Source organism: Gambusia affinis, linkage group LG11 (assembly GCF_019740435.1).
Source record: "Gambusia affinis linkage group LG11, SWU_Gaff_1.0, whole genome shotgun sequence".
NCBI classification, from domain to species: domain Eukaryota; kingdom Metazoa; phylum Chordata; class Actinopteri; order Cyprinodontiformes; family Poeciliidae; genus Gambusia; species Gambusia affinis.
Window position 1 is genome coordinate 8,313,721 of NC_057878.1, and position 23,136 is coordinate 8,336,856.

At 39.7% G+C, this 23,136-nt stretch overlaps 2 protein-coding genes across 6 annotated transcripts in view; both read right to left on the reverse strand.

Annotated features, from left to right (window-relative positions):
- Nucleotides 1-56: 56 nt before the first annotated feature.
- On the reverse strand, nucleotides 57-10,591 carry LOC122840467 (solute carrier family 22 member 4-like). 2 transcript variants are annotated; one of them, XM_044132912.1, is made up of 11 exons: nucleotides 9,897-10,591; nucleotides 7,949-8,161; nucleotides 7,339-7,442; nucleotides 6,333-6,487; nucleotides 5,361-5,532; nucleotides 4,796-4,922; nucleotides 4,622-4,722; nucleotides 4,135-4,349; nucleotides 2,634-2,816; nucleotides 2,395-2,530; nucleotides 57-2,172 (listed from the first exon to the last, which is right to left on the reverse strand). In XM_044132912.1, the coding sequence occupies exons 1-11, from the start codon at nucleotides 10,104-10,106 to the stop codon at nucleotides 2,070-2,072; spliced, it is 1,719 nt and encodes a 572-aa protein (XP_043988847.1). In that variant the 5' UTR covers nucleotides 10,107-10,591; the 3' UTR covers nucleotides 57-2,069. The 2 variants fall into 2 exon arrangements, with proteins under 2 accessions (XP_043988847.1, XP_043988846.1); XM_044132911.1 differs by having other exon boundaries at nucleotides 7,949-8,164; nucleotides 9,897-10,590.
- Nucleotides 10,592-12,323: 1,732 nt separating this feature from the next.
- Nucleotides 12,324-23,136, reverse strand: part of znf385b (zinc finger protein 385B) — a 62,973-nt gene continuing 52,160 nt past the window's right edge. For 3 of the 4 annotated variants that reach the window (XM_044132913.1, XM_044132914.1, XM_044132916.1), the window contains 5 exons: nucleotides 19,406-19,577; nucleotides 18,969-19,325; nucleotides 17,097-17,281; nucleotides 16,087-16,182; nucleotides 12,324-15,569 (listed from right to left, as the gene is read on the reverse strand). In XM_044132913.1, coding sequence (XP_043988848.1) covers nucleotides 15,300-15,569; nucleotides 16,087-16,182; nucleotides 17,097-17,281; nucleotides 18,969-19,325; nucleotides 19,406-19,577 — 1,080 coding nt within the window. In that variant the 3' untranslated portion in view covers nucleotides 12,324-15,299. The remainder of the gene's footprint in view (nucleotides 15,570-16,086; nucleotides 16,183-17,096; nucleotides 17,282-18,968; nucleotides 19,326-19,405; nucleotides 19,578-23,136) is intronic. The other variant, XM_044132915.1, reaches the window with a different exon arrangement.

Below are 23,136 nucleotides of genomic sequence, written 5' to 3' on the forward strand. Positions count from 1 at the left end.
CTAAACCATTCAGTGATTTATAAACTAACAGTATTTTAAAGTCTATTCTTTGAGCTACAGGTAGCCAATGGAGGGACTTTAAAACTGGTGTTATGTGCTCTATCTTTCTGGTTTTAGTGTTTGGTTTTCTATTAATATGCTTGGTTATCGCCCTAAAGGGTTATCTGCTAGACAACTGTCAATTTAACACTATGATTACATATCTTATAGAATGACTGTAGCATGCCGTTTTTTTTATTGGTCTCATGTAATTTTCCAAGAAACACATTTCTGGGCCTTCATCAGTTACAAGTTGTCATCATCCCAATTAACAGAGACAAAACATTTGAAACATACAGCTCTGTGTCTTTGTTCATCCATATCCACTTGTCTGTTGATGGTTGGTGATTTCCAGCAGTCACATGGCAAGAAGCAGAGTAGACCCTGGACATGTCACTGGTCAATCACAGAAACACACAGGTCAAAGAACCATGAACAGACAGTGAATTAGTCAATTAACCTAACATTCACGTTTTTGGACTTTGGGAGGAAGCCCCAGTACCTGGAGAGCCCAGGGAGAACATGTAAGCGCCATACAGACGAGCCTAGGCAAATCAGAACTTTTCTTGTTGTGCATGCAGTGCTAACTGCTAACTCTGCTGTATGAATTTAGTTTTAAATAATGAAATAAATTTTGATGGTGAGTTTCTTGAAGTGAGGAGTAGAGAGGTTAATGTGTGAGACTCTAACCCATGGTTAGAGTTAAACTGGCCCCACGAAGAGTAAGTTGTAAGGAGGACGAAAGAGTAAACAATGAAGACAAGCCGACAGCCACTTACTGTCCAGTAAATAGATCGAGTTTCATTAGATCTATTTATTGGTCATATGTAACATCCAAACTTTCAAAAAAGTTTCAGAAAATTTCAAGTTTTGTTCAGTTGTTAGCCATGGTGATCATCAATAAGCACAAATAAATTAGCAGACATAAATGTATCAGTGTGTGCAGGTTTCACTGTTTGAATGAATTTGTGAAATAAATAGATTTTAAAAAATTCTAACTTACTCAGTTGCCACTGTATGTTATTCATGGTCAAACATTCAGCGACACAAGTTGGTGCGTATAGCTTTCAGGCCAGCAGAGGGCTCCAAAGAGCATATTTCTCACAAACCTCAAAACGTCTGATTTATTTTTACATTTATTATTCCCATCTTTTTTTATTTAATTACTCAGAGAAAATTACCTTGTTCAATAAGAAATATTTGACACTATTGTGGTAACTTTGGCATTTGAATAGATTCAACTAAAGAAATAGGAATAAAAATAAATTCAAATTTATGCTTATCTGTCACATATAATCCCCACTCAAACACACTGCTGTTTGTTGCTGCAATATGGAATATTTTGAAAAAGTTTGAGTGGCATGAATACTTTTTCAACACACTGCACACTTTGTAAGATGATGCAATAGACAGGAAAATGACCCCCATATTGTCATGATAACATGCAAAAGACATATGATCCAAGTTTATTGAACAGCGAAAATACCATTTTCTTGATTTGTGCATATGTCAGGTTTGTGAATATTAAACCTGACATATGCACGACTGAATATTTGTCTTCACTGCACAATTAAAACCCTCAATGCTAAATGTACACCTGTTGTTCAAGTCCATGTGCAGTGCAAAAAAAGACAAAAATGCTGCCAATACACCAATAATTTCCAAAACAATTTTATAATTTAACTAACTGAATATTCAGAAATTACTTATGTCAGAAAACCATCATAGGATTTCTTTATAGTGGTCTTTCATTTTCAGTTCTATGTATATTATGTTCCTCATCTCAGTTCCAGCATTTCAGTCCTTCAGTAAAACAAAGCGCAAAAGTTATTTGCTGCAGCAGAACGCCGTGTGCTTTTATGTCTCTCACTCTTAGGTCAATTTGAGTTAAGGTTGTTTCTGAGACCCACAACCCTCCGTTGATGCATGACTTCAAACTCCTTCAGTAACCAAGGAGCATTTCCGAAATAAAAAACCATGCACCTTAGTACTGGTGCATACTGATATCTGATATGATATCAGTGATTGCTTTATAAACAAGTTGTGCAGATGATCTCAATTGATGGAGTCTGCTCCTTAGCAATTTTTTCTTCTTCCTTCATAGCAGTTTTGGAGACCCAGGGACATGTAAACCTGTAAATCAGATGAGCAGAAATGCATCAGTATCTGCTTTAAGTGATTAGTTTTCTGATCACTTAATGCAGCGATCCCTTTACCCCAGATAACATGTCATTTTTTTTGCAACTATTTCTGAAAGCTATTTCTGTTTTTCCATCTCACAATTGTACCCAAATTGGTGTTAGTCTGTCATAGAAAATCCCCCCCAAGATATCCTAAAGCATTGCACAAACTCACCACCGTGTGACCGGCATCTGCTCAATGGTATCAGGAAGTGGCTGTCGGAACGTTTCTGGCAGAAAGATGCAGAGAAGAACGCCAAGAAGTGACAGAACACCCAAAGTAATCCAGGGTAGGAGCTTGTTAAACTCAGCTGGAGACAAAAATCAAATGAAATATCATCTGAATAGTGTTAAATATTAGACTCAGTTTCTAATTGAGATCCCTTACAGACTGTAGGCATTTAAAGGTCTCACCCATCTCAAGCAAATATGGTGACACAGAGGATCCCACTCTGGAGAACATGGCACAGGAAGACATTGCTGTATTTCTGATGACTGTGGGAGACAGCTCTCCAGTATAGGTGTACACCACCCCATTTCCTGCCAGAACACCAAATTTACCCAACAGTACTAGGGACATGGTCAGAGTTGGGTAACCTGCAACAAAGGATGAGGTGCTGTGAGGCCACAAGTAGTAAAAATACTTTTGTAAATGCTGCTAGGCTAACTGTAAACTTGTTTCAACAAGCTTTTCTTCAGCAGCGGAGTCTTGTGCAGTGAGTAGGCATAAAGGCCATAGTGGCTGAATGTTTTAACTATTGTTTTCTTCAAAACAATTGTACCTGCTAATTCCATGTCTTTCTGAGGCTCTTAATGGTTATTGACTCATGGACTACTCACTTGTTCTCCATGCTCTGCCTGATATCTTGCAGGGAACACGTCTTGGCTGTTTTATAGTGCAGTGATGTTCTTTCAAATTTTAGATTTTGGGAGCTTGTCTTATAATTAAAACAACAACAAAAATCTATTTGATTATCTCCAAGACTGTTAAGAAATGTTCAATTTACTAATCAGAAGAAATTTGACCTTTTTTGGAAGGTGTGCATTTTACTACAACTGGCATAAAACCGAATATCATGCTTTCGGTCCAACACAATGTTCTTAGTGTGATGGTGATGGGACCTGGACACTTTGTTGCAACTGAAGGAGCCATGAATTCTTGTCTCTCATGTTGTAGGAGAATGTCTTGCCATCACAAATGAAAGTTTATCTTAGACTTTTGTTATGCAAGCAGGACAATCAACTAGCAAGAGCTCTCTTATGAATGACACAAGATGTACAGATGTGGTTGCATTAAAGAATTAAAGAAGAGTGGGACAAAACTCCTGCACAGTGATGTAAAAAACTCATTGTTAGTTGCTGTTGCCAAGAATGACACAACCAGTCATTAGGTTCAGGAGACAAATAATTTTTTACACAGAACCAGGTTTGTTTGGACATCTTTGTCTCATAAATGATATGAGACAAACTACACTTTGTTCTTACTAAAGTAAATTTTGTCTGATACAATGTTTTGGGGATGATCTGAAACACTCAAGTGTGACAAAATAGCAGAAAGAGAAGAATTCTGAAAGGAGGTAAATACTTCTTCACTGCACTGGATTAATGCAGTAATCTTTCATTATTTTGAAGAAGCTAGTGTGGCGTTAATAAAGTTTGAATAAGATGATGAAGTTAAAAAGCACACACTAAATACAAAAAAAGGTAGATTTAGACACTGTTTACATTCATAAAGTCACTGCAAAATGATTGAAACAACATCAGTTTTGACTCAAGTAAAGCTTTCTAAAACGTTGCCAGATTTTCCACTTTATATCCAGATCTGTAGAGGTTTGTTTTCTTGTTTATGTTGTTTATTGTTCTCGTGCGTTTCTGTAAAAGCCAGAGAATTCAGTCTAATGCTTCTCATGCTCACTTTTCATGGTGCCCTGGATGAAGAGCAGCGCCAGCGCCCCCAGCAGGGAGAAACCCATGAATGAAAGACGGCGAGGAAAGCTGCGTGCAGCCAGCCAGCTGGCAAAGTATGCTGGGAGCTCCACAGCTGTGAGCAGGAAGTAGTTCAGGAAGAGGTTGCCATACAAAGTGGACATGCTGAAGGACAAGCCAAAGTAGCTGGCACTCATGGAAAACCTGCAAAGAAAGAAATGGACTTAAACTCCAAACCGGACTGATTTTAAATGATTTTAGATTTCTAAGTAAACAACCAGAAGGAATTACTATTTGTAACTCAAAATATTTTTACTGGATCAAAATTAGACTTTTAAATATGGCATGACTATAGCAGTTTTTAAAATTATTTTCAATCTCCTCAATAGAAGAAGCTTAGATTTGACAAAGGTTATCTGCTTGGATGATGTGATCTTAAACAAAATGGTTTTCCACAAAAAAATGTTGCAGCTCACCAAATGAGCCACAGCTTCAGTGTTATATGCCGAATATTTGCAGTCTTCAGCAGGTCCAGGAAGCTGACAGACTCTGCTTGACGTGTCGCTGCTTTTTCAGCCTGCCGAGAGAATGTGAGAAACATCAATACACCACCTACAATTTGCCAGCGAGGTTCAGCTGGTGGGTCCTACCTTGGGAGGGAGGAAAATGACTGGAGGAGCCTCCACTTGGTTCTCCAGAGCCGCGGACCTCAGCAGAAGCTCGGCCTCCTGCAAGCGGCCACGAGACAGCAGCCAGCGAGGAGACTCCGGAACCAGCCTGGTCGACATTTAGACACGCAATCAGGGACGTAGACTCAGCTCCCCAAAAGCTCCCAAAAAGAAGCCCCTTACACATTTGGTTACTAAAACCAGTAACTTAATTATGGAGTGAGCTCACTCCATAACTATACTAAATGTGACTTCTACAGCGAAGTGAGACAATATTGCTATGTAATATGTTTATCAGCAAGTAGAAGAACTACAGTTGAAAGTCACAAATGTGTTACAGTTCCTGGCGAGTCGAGAACTTACCACTTTGATTTAGTTGCGTCACACCACTGTTTATTTTGCGCTGTGATGCAAGTTCACCTTCCTTGGAGGAGATTATGCTTCCTTATCAATCGGTCACACTACAGTATTGAATCCCTTTTCTGTGAGTCTTGGCGTAAAGATGCGGACCGCGAAAAAAATCTACGATGTAGTGAGACCATCTTACCACCAGAGGGGGATGCAAGCCAAGCCAGGCACAGCCATGATGAGCGATAGGTGTCTCCAGCTCCTCACCAGGTATGCGGTTCCTGGCAGCAGCATCATGGAGAATGCATAGACAAAAGGCTGGCCCAGACTGGAGAAGAGGATTCTGCTGGAGCCCACAAGGATTTCTGAACCTGCGGAGAAAACACTGACATTTAATTGTGTCTGATATTAGTTTCTTAAATGATATGTTCTGACCATTTCTAACATCCAGAATACATTATATGTGCTAATGAATGACAACATGATAAAAAGAACTAACACAGATTTAATCTGAAATGTGATCATTATGCAAATTTCACTTTTTACATGTTTTTTTTTTTGGGGTCTCAAATGCTTCTAAAAATAGCCACGCAGCTATTGTTTGCAACATGTAAATGGTTTTCAGTGTCTGGAAAAAAATTAGCTGTTTCAAAAATCGCCTGAATGTTGAGCCATAATGAATGGGCGCTGCACCGTTACCTAGCAACCCTAGTCAAGTCCAGACCTTCACCCAACCAATCTAAGTAGATCTCCAGCAAGTTTGGTCAGCTGGATTTAACCACTGCATGTGCTGAACAATGGCTGATGGAAAGGAGAAGTCTTTTGTTATTTACTTACGATCCAGAAGCCACTTGCTGCATTCTTGCTGGTTGTGCAGGAGGCTCCACTTTTGCTTTTCAAATTTGCACGGCTGTACAATTGCACATCTGTTTGCAGTCATTTTCAAGGTGAGTGTAAATAATGAGTTACACCCACACTCACATATATTTAACGTGACAAGAGGCCCTAAGACAACTGATTCTAAGATGAAAGTAATGAACATGTTTTGCTTAGCCTATTGACCTGTCCTATTCAAGGAAGCATAACAAGTCACCTTTGAACAAACAAATGAGGTTTTCTGATTTGAGTGGCCATGAACATATTAGAATATGGTGAGAGTAAAGAAACATACCCAGCACAAACACGACTATGTAGCAGGCGATCTGACCCAGGCCCAGCATAAAAAAGAGAACAGTGAAGACGGGCCATGATGGAGCGAAAGCCACAGCACTGCTGAAGATGCTGAGGACGGCGATGGACCCGAACAGGACGGGCTTCCTGCCAAACCTGCAGCGCCAGAACAGAGAAGGACTCAGGCGTACATAGAGCAGATACAGTCATGGTAAAAAGGAAATATCCTGATCATCATCATTCAACCTCAACTGCTAATTGTGTTTATTGGTTAAATGTAAATAATAGGGCTGTTTGTGCAAAAAAAAAAAGAAAATATCAAACAGGAGCTATTTAAAAAGCGCAACTATCCTACACAAAATGCAACTTTTAATCATCTGAATGATTCAACCTTTGACCTAGAGTTTAATTTTGGTAAAATCTTGTTATATTATGATGTATTTTTTGCAAACACCTAAAATTGTGAATTTTTCTGGCAAACCAAATGTGCAGCTGTGTATTTTATAATTATTATTTAACCAATGAAGGCTGAAAATTCAGGGATGTGTGAAAAACACAGACCCTATAGACTGCATTCATAGGTTTTACTCAGTTACTCAAATGGACTGTATAAATGTTCCTGATCACACTATGATAACGAAAGTCAAACATTAGCAATAATTTGTCTGAAAATATTTTCTGATGCTATTTATAAGCATTTTGGAGTCCATCATTTTAAGAAAATGACTCTGACAAAGGAAGCTGGTCATCACCAGATGTTTGACGATGATGAACAGGCCTCTGTTTGACAAAAAACAAAATGTAATCGCTATTATTAGCTTAGATTATCATGAGATATTTTTAGATTCGTTATACTTCTATACAAGAATGAAATATGCAATTAAAAACCATGGCAATTTTATAACTAAATGGCTTAGAAATGATTCCAATTGATAAATTATTTGTGGTTTGGGGACAGCTAGATACTGCATTTTGCATTGACATAAAATGAAGAGACGGAGAGTCACCGGTCAGAGATTAGTCCGGAAATGAAACATCCAGAAAGTCCTCCCAGAAAGTAGACGAGAGAAGTCAGAGGCTGTTTCCACTGTTCGCTGCACACCAGATCAAACTGGGAGGAAAACACAAAGCAAACATTTAACTTAAACCTCCAACAAAAAAAAAACCCCAAAACAACTAGCTTCAATCTTTCAGTGCTGTTCATCTTAACCAATTCACTCAGATAGAGCTCTCTTCTTTCTTGTTCCTCTGAAGGTTTTCTTAGCTGAGCTTCATCAATCTTTCTGTCCAACTTTTGCGTCAAGTTGTTGGTTTCAGATGTTTCAAAAGCACAAACTGTCACACATTGTACTGCTCAGACAAAAAGAAATTCAAAAAGATGTTTTTTTTTTTCTTTTTAAACCATGAGGCGTGTTGAAATGATTATATTATGCTCAAAATGCAGGCAATGATTGTGGGGAAAGGTCACGACCTTGCAGTGATTTATGAGTAAGAATCAGTTCAGAATAACTGAGTCTGAACATAACGAACCAGCTGAGGTGTGTGTTACTGTGTGTTACTGAAATAACCATTAACTCCATTCTGCCTTTTTTTATTCCAAACAGAGAGTGATAATACCTCTGTGACCACAGTGGACTGGAAGTACTCCTCACTGTAGGTCCATCCATCTCTACAGCCCTCCTGCTTCAGGTTTGATAGAAGAACCTCTGGCTTTGATCCCGGCACAGACTGGTTCTGCAACCAGTTTGGACTGGCTCCCATTGCAGACAGGTTCCTAACCAGGTCCAGCTCATACCGGCTGCAGCTGCTTCTCTCTGGCTGCCCGGCCACCTGCTAACCAGGAAACAATGTAATTACAGTTCCACAATTTATTTATTTTTTCTGCTACAGAGGACAGGGCAGCTGCACCAGAACAGACTGCATCAGCTCTGACCTGGCCAGTTGTTACTGGTCAGGTCAGGAATGGGAACTGAATCAACGATCAAACCTTCCACCGAATCATTCACATTTGTGTGTATTTTATGTTTGATAGTACATGCTTTGGTTATATCTACAAATCTGTGCATGCTAATGTGACACAGTGCTCCTAAAAGGCCTTTACTGCTTTACTGAGCGTCTGTGTGCACCGTTGCAGTTAAATACAATATGATTATCTTACATATTAGAAGTAATCTAATCTGTGCAAAGCATGGGAACGTTTTAGACAAGGTTTCAGACTTCATCATGTTTAGACTGTGTAGAATGTACACTCTCTGTTCTGTGGGTTTTGGTGTTTCTCAACGTTTGTCTTAACATATTTGACAACTACTATCATCTCCACTATTGCTTGTTTGTTTTTATTTCTCGCTCATGAATAATAACTGCTATTAAGTGTGCATTTGAGAGAAGGCGTTCCTGTTTCCATACACACAACAACCAGAGCAAATAGCTTTATATTTTCAAAGACCAGCGCTGTGTGTGCTAAGCAGAAAAAAAGAAGTACCATCAACTGAATGCTGGTGGTGATTATGTGCGAACACACTGCACAACTAAACTTTTTCACTCAGCAAGTGAATTTGAAAAGAATGCTAATTACATGAAATTGTTTATTTTATTTTTATATTGTAACAAATTGTCATGGTAAACGCTCTGGAATCTCACCTTACTCCTGAAACATAATTTTTGGGCTAATTAGTTAATCATCCATCAATCGCAATCAGGTGAACTGAAACATTCAGGGTAGTGGTTGAAAATTGTCATTAGGTATGTGTGCGTGTTCATGCGTGTGTGTGCATGGTTGTTTTTCCTGTGTCTCTCTGTGTTGCTCTGTGACGGACAGGCGACTTGTCCAGGCTGCACCTCGTCTCTCGCCTAGAGATTTCATGAGATAGAAATCAGGCCACTGCAATCAGGCCAGGACAAGGCAGTGAAATAGAAAATAAATGGCTATTTGCACATAGACCTTATGATAATTTTATAATCTTGAATGATATTTATTTATCCTAAAATAAATAAGTTGAAGTTTGCAGTTTGATTGTTTTGCTCAAATGTTGATTTTGCAGTTTTAAAAATGCCTTATTAGATCCAAATCTTGAGTTTGTTTAAATTCCCATAAAAAAAATAAAAAAAGAATCTGGTAATTACGTAAAATTAGACGAGTTAATACATTTTTGTAGTTGTTCCAGGCAAAGCGTCTGATTCCTCCATCCTCACGTTTGATCTTTTAAAGCTCTGCTTTTGGCCTCTGCCGCTCCCAAATAAAAACGTGACACTTTGTGTGCGTAGCAGCTACTGTATTTCTTATTCCTCTGCTATTTGTTGCATCGAGCATAAAATTTAACTGCTACAGTTTATGCCTCGTACAACAACATATTACAATGGAAATTGATAGTAAAGGTCATGTGAGGGCGAACAGTTAAAACAAATGGAGAATAGCAGCTTAGTTTGTTATTCACACCTGAACAGATGCGAGCAATTTACTTGCATAAGATCATAAACAATAAAGATAAAAGCAAACTTCCACATCCTATAATGGCTGAAATGCTTTGCCGAAATGAATGCATTCACTGGCTCAGATTCAGAATACCTCCACTGGGATGCTGGCCTGGATCCACTCCTGGCTCAGGTTACTGTGGGCAGGGATGTCACAGTGGTGTGGGGGGCTGGCCAGCAGGAAGATGACAGACAGGATGTTGTATCCACATGGAACGCAGGTGAGGCAAAGAACAAAGAAGATCCTCTTCTGGAACGGACCCCAGGTCCCCAGAAACAACACGGACTCCTCGTAATCCTGCATTTTCCTTATTTAAGACCCCAAAACTAATCCGAGATTCGGATTCCTCCACTGGTTATGATACAGGGGTCAGGGAGCCACTCTGTCTGGAGACTGTAAACCCTCGCACTTTAGCTACGTGCACATAATTTTTCCATGATGTACTACGTCTACAATATCAAGCACATAAATCTTAACATCTGTGCTCTGGTTGCTGCAGTGACAAGAGTCTTTCTGTTGCTCCTTATCGCCTTTAATCCACAAGTGAGAGAAAAACTCCTCCTCTCATCCAGCCCCTCACGTCCGCCTCTCTTTAAAAAGTACAATTTCACCCTCAAACTACAGCGTCACAGCAGCTCAACAGAAACTGTCTTTAAAAAGCTAAAGGTTTTATCTCAGGATCCTCCAGAACAACAAAAGGGACAGCAGTGACTTTGTAACCAAACGTATCTCCTTTTTACCTGAGTGACATTTGAAATAATGAAAAGAAAAGAAAAAACATTTTAATCAAGTTGTTTATGTAAGCCAAATTTTATCAGAGAAGGAGAGAAAAGAGGTGATACTTTCTGACCAATTTGAAACAGTCAGCTAATGTTAGGTTGGCTTGAGATGCTGTTTAGTTCAGTGATGTCAAATGACTTGTTTGACTTTATCGGCGTCCGTCAGCTGATGTTCTAATATATGTGCAAACAAATAAATAGGCCTCATACTTCATGAAATATTCCAAACTGCTTTACATTGCTTAATAATAAAAGGTTCAAATGAACTAGTTTGGACTTCTAGAAATGTTCTGTCGTGAAAGGAAACTCTTAATATCGCATCTTAATGAAAACAAGATTATCGTCTTTTTTTTTTTTTTCAGCTAAAAATTTGAAAAGTGTTGCTTGCGTTTGTATCCGACCACATTTCTCCTGGTTCACAGCAGCAAGCGATCTGTCATCTTTGCACTTCTGGAGACTGAAACTTTTGCCCATTCTTTGTTGCGAATTCGCTCAAACTCAATCCGATTGGATGGGGAGCATCTCTAACCAAAGCTAGATTTACATCTGGGATCTTTTCCACACCATCCTAACACATGGATATGTTTCATCTAAAGCTATTAACTTCGATAAGCTTCTAAGTTCCTGTGGAAACCCCCCCCCCCCCCCCCCTCAATCCAGCATGATGCTGCCACCACCATGCTTCACCACTGGGATGGTATGTTCAGGATGCAGCGTTTTTACTCAACACTTAATGTTTTACACGTTGGCCAATAATCTGACAAGCTCACCTTCCTCCACATGTCTGAGAGTTAGACTTCAGCTTGAACTCAATTTACATTCAGGTGATCACTAGTGAAATTTGGGCATTTCTAATACAAACAATTTGAAACAACCATAATGCAATCATTACATTTCTGCTTTTATCTGACTTCAAACTGAACTTGTTTTTTGTCTTAATCTCTAATGTCAGATCAGTTATTGCTACTCTGAAGCCTGAAAGGATGAAGTGTTCATCAGGTTTGACACTAAAGTGACATGGTGAGAGTTTAACTGGACTTACTGTATAACACAAAGCATGAGTTGCTAAGAGTGCAGTAAATGATCAAGCCAGTTAAAAAATAAATTCCAGTTCAGTCCAGATTACTGGGCCTGTCCTCAACAGGACCAGTTTGCTCAGGTTTTTCTGCTCTTAGCAAATTTCTGCACAGTGTGCAAAACACTTACACCTTAAGCTGTATTTTATTTGATTATATTTCGGTTTAGTTTGGTTTCGTTTAGTTCAAAAGCTAGGAAAATATGAGCAGGTAACGATGCAAAGTATATGACTCGTGTTTATTTATTTATTTTTACAAGGTCAGGCTGCATATTCTGAATTACAAGAAGTGAGAGGAGAAGAGAGAGCAACTTCCTATCAGACCTTGTTGTCCTCCCAAGGTCAAGAGTGAAACATGTTGTCAGTACGTCGGACTGATTCAGAGAAAGGGCTACTTTGTCGATTAAGTAAACAACTGCCTTTCTCCCAGTGATATTTAAATATAAAGTTTTGATTATCTTTCTGCCACACTTGATGCAGCTGCAGGAATACTTATGCCCCTCGGGGTTTCCCACAAGGGAAATAAAAACACACCAATATCAGGCCGGAGTAATGGGACGGAGTTTCAGTGTCGTATTTGACGACGTGTGGGTTGGAGATCATCAATGTAAAATTCAAACTTGACTCCAATTTTGTTTGTATCTAAAAAAATCACCATATCTAAAAAAAAAAAAACAACAGATCAGAGAAAGGACACTTTTCAATCACACCTCTAACTACCCAGCAATCCACTAACAGCTCAGTTTTGTTTTTCTTTTTTTTGGTTTCTTAAAAACAGTCTTTTGATTGTGAGCGATCATTAAACAAACACGATCCCTGAATGCTGCTCACTTATTTTTAATGAAAACAAAAATTTACAGAAAGAAATGTGACACTTGACAAATTTTACATTTGCATATCTTCCATTTCATCATTTCGCATTAAAAAACAAGTCCAAAGGAAATAAATACTGTACACAGAAAGAGGTCGATAAATCTGTAAATAGGATTTTTTAAAATACATTTGAAGAATAAATCCAAAGCTAAAATCTGTTCGATGCATATTTTACAACACGTGTTTTCTGTCTCTGTCTGCAGGTTTATTCTTTCTCTAGGACATTTTACACAGCAGCGAATGAATTACTCCTGAAGTGGGGCTGAAAACCTGCGTCCAAGTTGTACAGTGAATTGCAATCTTCCTGATCTCCTCTTACAGCTCTTATGTAACTACATGCTATTTTCCCAGTGCCTTTTATTAAGATAGACTTTTATTTTTAGAAGAAATATAAAACAATTATGTCAGCTTTGTTTAAAATCACACATAAACAGACATTATCCGCCAGTGCACTTCTACTAACCTCACACCAGTTTTGGAACCTGGTTCCAGTATCCGGCCCCCTGCGGATCCCAGTATTGCTGATGAAGAAGGTGAAGGAGAGTAGAAAAAGCGGCAGCTCGTATGTACGTTATTGCGTTACGATGACATCATCGGACAGAGGAGGAAGATGATGGACGTGAGTTTCATTTTCAGACGGTCTGGCTGGGCGTCTTCTCGAATGGGCCCGTCATGTGGATGAGAGTCACACAGGGTGCATAGATAAACACACACGAGTCTTTCTACCTGTCAGGTCAACACTGGAAGACTGGGATACTTCAAGTCGTTCAGGAGGAAGAAAGCAAAACACGGTGAAGGATTTGAAACCACAGACAAAAACCCTCAAAATCATTTCCACTGGCTCATTTCTTCACTTCAGACTTTCTGCTCAGAAAATTTGACGTTAGTTTAGAAGTAAGACAAATAGACGCATTTCCTCTGTATGTTGGTTAAGTGCACCGTTTTGTCAACAAAGCTTTTCAGGACAAAGAAGAAGAAGGATGATTACAGACAGATTATTTTTATCCATTTCTATAAAGTTTTGTTTGAGTAGATTTTCTGAAACAATGAGCATCGTCATCAACATGAGGGCAAAAAATGAATTTGTTTTTTGGTCTCTTGGCTAGGTTTTTATGTAAGATTTAAAACAAAGTAATGATGAGATAAGAAGACAGTTTGATATTTAAAACAACAGAAACTGATTTTTTTCTGATTAAAAAAACATTTCTGCATACATACATACCGAGAAGCCAGCGCAGACACACTCACATTTCCAGGTATTATAAATTAGAACGTTTCCAATCAATATGATATATTAGAACAAATAATTAATAGTTTAATTTTAAAGATATGAGTCTTTTTTTATTTATTTGTGGCTTTTATATTAATTTAAAAAATCAAATTTTTACCATCATACAAAATTAATATTTTAGTTTTAGATTTAAATCCAGCAACAACCGACTGAGAATTGAGAAATGGTCAAATCTGGGTCTAGTCAAAGCCCACATCTTGATGCTTGCTCTTGATTCAGTGCAGTCTCGCTGACAACCAGCAGAAGTGTGCACGAAAGAAAAAAAAATACCTGAATGAGATAAAAAAATTAATTTGTACTGAAACTGTTTTAATATGTAAGTGACATCCACTCAGTTAGGGTAGGGGAGCTTAAAGTAAAGAAAAAAAAAAGAAATAATTCATCGGTATGTATATGAAGCCACATCTGAGGCGTGAGAAGATGGCAGTAATCAGTTTTTTTTTTTTGTGCTTTATGTTTTGTGACATCTTGTTAGTGCTGGTTTGCTTCTACAGTGGGAGGAAGAACAGTTTCTACATCCTCTGCTTTCTTATTGAGTAAGAGGAGGCGGATTATCAGCCTGCTAAACAACCCATACATTGTTTTCACCGCCTTCCTGACATTTGGATTAAATCTAGAGCTGCACCGATGACTCTTCTCCCGGGCAGTACCGATTTCTGTTCATTTGGGTTTTTCTTGTTTGTTACTTTGACAAATTTCGATTTTCCTTTTAAGGACTACTACGGTACACAAAAACAAATATGTGCTCCCAGATCTTTCATCGAGGTAGACGTTTTAAACCAAAGGAAAAAAGAAAAAAAACTAAACTGAAAGAAGATCCACATTTAGGAATTCAACTGTATGCCTCCAATATTTGTCTGATTTTACCAAAACAAAATAAAACAAACAAAAGAAAAAAATCCCTCAAGATGCATGCTTTTACTTTATGTTTTATATGCTTAAACTAGTTGGAGTCCTTAGTATTGATGCATTTAATGATTGAGGAGCAAAATTAAGCTTTTTAAAAAGTCCAATCTAGTAAATATAAAATAAAACTGTTTAATATTTTTGTTAAATGGGCACCAGATGTGGAACACCACAATGATTCAAGAAATGAGCTGCCGCCTTTTTTCACAGTCTTGAACCCATTTCCTTTAACACTTATTGCTTTCTGTACGGTGCTGAGTGGATCTTCATGAATATTCCATAACTGCACACATTTCTCCTGTTTTCCAGTACGTCTGGGAGCTCTGCTAGCCCCTGGTTCTGTTCAGGTCGACGTCAGCGGGTCAGTGAACGCAACGGGACCCCCACCCCTCCGCATCTGGAGGTGCTGGATGGAACCAGAGGGTCTTTGATCAAAAAGCAGGACGTCTCCATCCTCTTCATGTCTCTGCAGGAAGATTCAGTCAAGTAAGCAAGCCGCAGCAACAGCTGAAGCTCCAGCACACAGCGGGGTCAAAGGTTGTGGGCTCGACTCCCCGCCACTCCCACGGACATCAGTAGGGCGCGAAGAGAATTGATCCTTGGTTGGTTCTGATGGGTCCGGGAGCGGGACGCAGGAAGGAGGCGGTGAAGAGGGACGAGGACGACGCAGGGCGAGGGTGGAGGGAGATGGCGGGGGTGAGAGGCGAGGAGGTGTGCGAGAGGAGGGGGGAGGAGGTGATGGAGGAAGGAGGAAGGGAAATGGAGGGAGGGAGAGGCGAGGAAGTGGAGGTGAAAGGAGAGGAAAGGAAGGAAGGAGATAGAGAAGGCTTTGCCAGCTCCTTCTGAGGAGACAAGGAGACGAGTGATAACGAAGGGAGTCAAAGAGGAAAAGGAAAATGATGAAATAAAAAAATAAGATAAGAAAATAAAGGGGAAATGAAATGAGGAAGCGGACAAAACAGTGAGACAAAAAATAAAGACAAGGAAATGGTAGAAAATAAAGGGGAATAAGAAATGACAGCATACATAAAAAGAAATAAGATTAAATAAAACGATAAAATAAGATTAAAAAAAAAACAAACAAGCAAGACAGAAGAATATTGGGAAATGAGCAGTGGAGAGAAGATGAAAGGAAAAAAAGAGTTTAGATTAGAAAAATAAAGAATCAGAGACAGAAAGGTCAGGAGTAGAGCAAACGAAAGACAAAACATGTAGATAACGAGGAGAAAAGGCACAAGGGAAAAAAGAAAATATGAAGACAAATTTAAGCGAATATTCTTAAGGCAGTTTGTGTCTTTCTGTCCTATTGGTGAATTTCTCCATTGTAAGTTGAGCAGAAAGTTAGAAGGAGACACTCACAGTGAGCGAGTCGCGCTGCGGCTTGTTGTAAGGGCTGTATTTTGGCTTGCTGGGTTTTCCTGCCACCCTGTCCTTGTGTCTTCTGCTGGAAATGTGCTGCAACGTCAACAACATAAACATATCAGACTTTAAGCTTTACCGCCTTTCCATTTTGGAGTTTTAGTTGTCTCACGCTAATCATGCATCAGTTTGTACCAATCTATAATCTGCAAATAGTTGATGGTGTTGTAGTAATATTTCTTAAAAATCTGGTATCTGAGTGCAAGAGGTAACAAAGCTTATTTTAGTTGGCTCAGGAGGAAGAATGTCGGGTTCTGGTGGGAAAAAAAAGGTTCTCAAATTTAAAACACATCTCTAAACCCTGGAGGCCTACTGCCTATAAATTATGTACAACTTTCCAAATAAATGGCTTGTTTTTGCATATAGTAAATTAAACATCTTTGCACATATGATGCACATAAATGTAAGTATGATAAATACCAGCAACAGGTATAATCTTCTGCAACAGTGATGAAACAATTTCTCTAGATTTTATTTGAAATTGGATTTCTACATTGGTTTCTGTCCAATCCATCCATCCTCCTCCAAAATGTTTCACCCAGGAAAAAAACCATACGAAATGGATACAGTTCTCACTCTGACCACTAGATGGAGGCAAAGAGTCGCTAAATGCTGTCAAAATGCAGGCACTTCTGATGCATTTTGAAGGCAAGTAACTGAAGGAGATTCGTATTAATGGTCTGAAACGGTTTTGTTTGCCAAAATACTACACAGAAACACTGTCAGGAAAACTGGAGGTTGTATGCAGTATTGTATGTTTTATTGCCTCCATAATTAATCAGAAACAACCACTGGGGGTGCAAAAAGGGAAGTAGGTTGGGATGAAATGAGAACATGTGGAAACGATGTGGGAGAGCGAACTGGCAAAGGGAAGAATTTGTCCTGGAGTTGCCTGAAAACAATAAAATAAATAAATAAGAGAGATCAAGAGGCCTTTGACTTTCGTTTACCTGTTTGAGTTGGATCTCAGAATTGACGTGAACGTCACAGATCTGGCAGTGGAAGGTTTTGTTCTGCAGGCCGGAGCCCTTCAGGGCCGAGCTGCTGCCGTTCTTCAGTTTGGCCCCTGGTCGGGGGTAAGCTTTGATGGGCCCCGCGCCGCTGCGCGCCTCCAGCATCGTTTTGTGCTTTGAACCTGAGATACATAAAAAATCATTACAAGAGGCATAAAACACTGAGTGAAAAAGATTCAAAGGTAACAGAGTCTCAGAGCTTCAGCTTATGATGCCTCTCCACCTCCGAGTCAGGACAAAATTAGAAAAAGGGTTTTTAAATATTTCGAGCGCGTTTCCTGGAGTAATTTACAAAAGTAGCCGAACGTATCAGAATTGTTAATCCTTAAAAAAAAAAAAAAAAATCAGTCAACATGGCAGTTTTAGATATTCTTCCTGTTCTCAGCTTTTTTTAGCACATGGTTTGTTTGCTCACTTTTTTACAATTGGTACCATAAACTTTTTTTTTTTTTTTTCATGTTTTAAAGTGGGCTGCACAGTGGCGCAGTTGGTAGAGCTGTTGCCTTGCAGCAAGAAGGTCCTGGGTTCGATTCCCGGCCCGGGGTCTTTCTGCATGGAGTTTGCATGTTCTCCCTGTGCATGGTGGATTCTCTCCGGGTTCTCCGGCTTCCTCCCACAGTCCAAAAACATGACTGTCAGGTTAATTGGTTTCTCTAAATTCTCCCTAGGTGTGAGTGTGTGTGTGAGTGTGTTGTTTGTCTTGTATGTCTCTGTGTTACCCTGCGACAGACTGGCGACCTGTCCAGGGTGAACCCGCCTCTCGCCCAGAACGTAGCTGGGGATAGACACCAGCAACCCTCCTGACCCCATTAGGGAAGAAGGGTGTAAGAAAATGGATGGATGGATGGATGTTTTAAAGTGACAGAACAATGCAAAGTTGCGCCTCTGATGTTAAGAGGAAGGAAAAATTATAAAAGAATTTCTGAAAGCTGCGGTGTGCATTTGTGACTTAATTTCAGAGTGAATCCACAGGTTTGGTGAAAGCTTAAGAAGTTTCACAAACAGCATCAGTGAAACAAAAATACTGAAGGAGAATCAGTTGGGCTGTTGGTGAAAAGTGAGGTGGACGATCACCTTTCAGCTCCTTTCAACACTAAACACACAGACAGAGTTATAAAGGAATAGTTTATATCAAATCAATCAATCAATCAATCAATCAAGTTTGTTTATACAAGGCGATTTAAAGTGTTTTGCATCATAAAAACACAAAAATACAAATGCATAGAACACAGATCAACAAATTAAACATTACATTTTACCAAGTGCCGTCAAACATCTTAATGTTGGTAAAGTTTTACTTATTATGGCTCAACAGCAGCAGATCTCTAATGTATTGTGGTGCTAAGCGGTTCAATGATTTTTAAACTGACAACAGTATTTTAAAGTTCAACATACTGGAATCGTATTTTAGAAGGTCCCAGTCAAAGTCCAGACAAAAATCCAAAATTATTCCTGTCTTTAAATGGTCAAAGTAAGTGGAGGCGTTCCCTGACATACGTGTTTGAAACTATTTTTGAATTACTTTTGCAAGTCAAAAACGTAAAAATATTACTAAGTGGTGTACTTATGTAAGCGTAGCCAATCAGAGTAGCGTAAAGGTGAGATGATAACTACTTAAAGGCTTCAATAAAAAAATTTCCCTCACATTGTTGGATTTTGTGTTTTAAGTGTGTCAATGAATGTGGAAAAAGGCTAAAGAGACAAATATTGACCCATGTGACTCATCTTTACTCCAAAGTGAAACCAAACATGCAAAAGTAGCAAAACCCATATTTAAATATATACATTTTCATCCATTCTTGTCCTTACCTGCATTATGAGCCTCCAGCTGAGACAGAGAGTTGACGGCGACTTTACACAGAGAGCAGTACAGCAGCTTCTTCGCCTTCTCCTCCTCGGACTCCGCTGAGAGAGGAGCGTCCTGGGAGGATGAGGAGGTGGTCTGCGGGGCAGCGGGGGCGACTGAAGATGGGGGGCAAGATTTTGAAGAGGAGGAGGATGAGGAAGACGAAGAGAGGCCGGGGGCTGGAAGGGCGGAGGGCGGGCTGGACGGCGGAGGCTCACTGCCAGCTCTGCTAACGGAGGGAGAGGAGGGGAGAGGGGAGGTGGAGGACGGGAGGCACGGCTTAACGGAGGACAGGGAGTCTGGGGGGATGGAGAACAGTTCTGCAGAGAGGATGACAGGGAGGAAGAGTTAAAAAATAAAAAGTTTGAGATCAGTAATCTGTCTGGGGGATAAACTCCACCTGTGCCCTGACTGTTGCCGCTGGTAGCAGGGAGCGGATGGGCCGGACCAGCAGGACCACAGCTGTTCCCGTTGGTCTCAGGCGTGACTGACAGCTTGGCTTTGGCCTTGTTCTCCTGAGACTTCAGCTTCTTGGCATGACGGCTGCCTCTATAATGAGCTTCCGCCTGCGACTGAAAACGTACAAGAGTTCAGCTTTATTTCTGCTTTGACTCGTTTGTCCTCCCGTTGCTCAGCTCTCGCTCCTGTTTCTTGTCTCGTCACTCTCTGCTTCGTTTCTTCATTTCACTTGCAACATATTTGCACACAGCACTCTTTTGCTTTTGCAGAGCAAGCAGCCAGACAGTTTCAGAGCTGAGGCCACTTTGCTTGCAAAATAAAGGCAGTGGAATAAAAAATATTGACCTGCCCATATTCTTCTCTACTGAAAAGCATAACATGTAATTACAGTGCTGTACTGTTGATTGAACATCTACACAAAGACGTTTCCTAACACTCTGCAGCTCCATGTACTGCAAATATGGAAGCTAGTCCAAAGGAATCATCTGCAGAAAATTCAATATATTTTTATTCTTTTCAATGAATCTTACTGTAACTATAGAACAGTTTATTGTCATTAAAAGAAACACAAATGTGCAACACTCTCTTCTTTTATCCTAAACATATGATATTCCTGGGCTTCTATGTCTGTGGGAGTATATTTTTTTTAATAAATAAATGTATTTATTATATATTTGAATAAACTTTAGGACCTTCCTGTCCACTCAGGTCTTAGGGTTAGGGTTAGGGTTAGAATTTTCAGGCTCTTTAGGCGCTTTTAAATTTTCAGGTAGGGTGCCGGTTTGCTAGGTCTCCAAACTACTGCACTCAGACAACATTTTTTTCTCACTTTCTTCTCTTCATTGGACAAGTTAACCTGTGAGTCCTATTCACATGAGCCCACATTCGAGCAGCTTTTGCTGCTTTTGTAACGAGCAGTTATTGTGCGAAGTGCTGATAAGGTCCAGATAAGGTGTCGCATTGTGCTGATCCTATTTTATGTTTACATTTCTCACTTATACGTCTCATCTTCGGACATGGAAATTAACTATTGTAAGAAAAACTTGTCCTTTATCCAAAGCCTGGACGAAGGAGAAGTTAAAAACGATAACACATGACCTTTAAGGATTTTTACTTTGACATTATGCATCTCCTTTCTGCTGCTGCTTACATCAAACCCAGAGGTTTTGCATTCTTTCTAATTAGACACTAGAGGGCGCACACACACACAGGTAGAAAAAAATTATAGTTAATTCTTTAAAAGTCCCATGTTAATTCGCTGTGTTTGCTTCAGTGAACACTTTAAATGTGTTAATGTGTGATCTCAGTCACAGAGGGTCAAGTCTCCACACAGAGCAGGTTATTTTTGCAGCAGGAGCAAAGCTCCAGCCATGAATCCCAGGAACACAAGAACAACCCAGATATTTTAGTTCTTATTAATGGCATCCAACCACATACTCCAGCCAGTACAATGAATCCACATTTTAGCTGCCTTTGCTGTCTAACTGGGATTCTAACTGGGTCTGCATGGCAGGTGTTGCATGAGAAGCACATTAGCAATGGGATCAAAGCAGCTGGAAGATTTCAGGCACAGCACTAAATAAGGCTTACTGGGGATACTGGCGCTCTCAAAGCATCATCTCTGTTATAATACACATACAAAAAACAAGCCCATATCCTGGAGGCAGAGGCTTCGGGTGAGGTTTGTAAATACAGCTGCAGACACTGGGCCGAATAACCGAACACACTCCTAGACTGATGAGGTAAGAAGACAAATCTGTTGAACAGAGCGAGGTCCATCAGAGCATCAGGCACGTGAAACGACGAGTTTCTAAATCTAGTTTAGAGTCTCTAATCTCCAACTTGTTCAAGACACATGCTCTTTGTCAGAAAAACAGGCTCCCAAAGAAGCTTTCTGCAACTGATGGCACAAATATAGAAACAAACCACTAAAAAGGTTTGTTTTTGTTCTCATCTAACGGGGGCGATTCGAACCCCCGCTGCTGTCCGTCTCAGTCGTTGTGTCCTTAGGCCTTCTGGTGGTGGTCAGAGAGACCAGTGGTTCCTTTCTGCCAGTCGACTCCACACCAGTTGTGGCTACAATGTAGCTCACGACTATCAGTGTGTGAATAATGGATGAATGACTGAATGTAGTGTAAAACACTTTGGGGGTCATGTGGACCAAATAAAACCCTCTAAATGTCATCCACCATTTAACTACAGCTCTTGGTAACACTTTGTTTGAAGGGGTGTGCATGAGACTGACATGACACTGTCATAAACATGACAGCTGTTATGAACATGAAGGAGTCTTTCTGAATGTTCATGACTGTGGTCCTGAAGTGTCATTCAGTAAATAATGACACTTTTAATACAAAGTTGACACTTTTAATGGACTTTTGATGCAAGTTTTAATGCACCTTTGCATTAAAAGTGTCATTATTTACTTCATGGCAACAATCATAAACATTCATGAAAACTCCTTCGGGTTCATGACACCTGCTATGTCAGCTGCAATGTTTGAGGAGAACTGCAAAAACCACATCTTGTCAATTTCTTTCAACAATGGCCTTTGACCAATTCTTCCACATGAGCTTTGGGTCTCTGCAGCTCTTCAAGAGCTTCTCGGCTGCCTTTCTGACAAACGCTGTCTTTTACGATGGACGGCCACGTCTTGATAGGTTTGTGGTCATCCTTTTTCAGATTTCAAACTGAAAACGCTATTCACATTTCAATGAGTAGCGCTCATTGAAATGTTTAAAGCTTCAGATGTTGCTTCATCTAAAATCTCCCCACAATTTTATCTCAGACGTGTCTGTTGTGCTCCTTGCTCTTACCAATGCTGATTTTCAGTTACATACACATGGACTCTATTTACAAATTAGAAGTCATTTGGCTGCAATGAACTTTACTTGAGAGGTAAAATGGGGAAAAGATAAGCGCGCACATCACACTTTCAAAGTTTGCTGAGGTGAAAACTGGGTAAACCATTAATCTTTCTCTTCATAATTATGCACTACTTTATGTGATCTAAAAGTGACAGGAAACAGGAAAATCAAAACTCTCATTGTAACCACTTTTCAGAAAGTGTCTGTTGTCTTAATAGAGTTTTTCCTATCTGCAGTAGGAGTGCTGTGCTGCTCACTATGACTCTACTCTTGTTGCCTCCATGGCCGATCCAGCTTGTTACTCAGCTCGTTAGAATGAGTTAATGCTCCTTGTTTACTCCCTCCTTATCAGCAGTAATTCCTCTATTCATGTTCGCTCATGAATAATTTTACCGGCTCGTGGATTAGTCATGTTTGATGGACGTGTCAGTAATGAGGCAGCTCATTAAGCTCTCAGCAGTCATGAAATCGCTCAGTGTCATTTACACAGCGCTGTGTTCATACAGTGCAGAGGAGTGCCGCTTACACCTGATTATACACACAGGAAACGTCTTAAACCAAACCCAGAGGAGCGCTTCTTCTGCGGTACGTTCATTTCTCGAGCGCGTTTTAAAATAAATGTCCAAATACACAGTCGAAACCAGAAGTTTACATACACAGATGCACTTTTTTTTTTTTTTTTAGCCTCGCTGTCAGAAGTTTACACAGACCAAATTTGTCTCGTTTAAGCCAGTTAGAATTACAAAAAATTATTTTGATTTCCACAATGATTACCATCTCTTTAAAGCTGCAGAAGGTAACTTTT

Bases quoted from the DNA above. Each gene is read 5' to 3' on its own strand.
- LOC122840467 (XM_044132911.1), bottom strand. From the start codon at position 10,106: ATGCAGGATTACGAGGAGTCCGTGTTGTTTCTGGGGACCTGGGGTCCG. The intron at 4,723-4,795 runs GTAGGACCCACC...TTCTCTCGGCAG, and splicing joins TCATTTTCCTCCCTCCCAAG to GCTGAAAAAGCAGCGACACG. The intron at 4,350-4,621 runs GTGAGCTGCAAC...CTTTCTTTGCAG, and splicing joins CTGAAGCTGTGGCTCATTTG to GTTTTCCATGAGTGCCAGCT.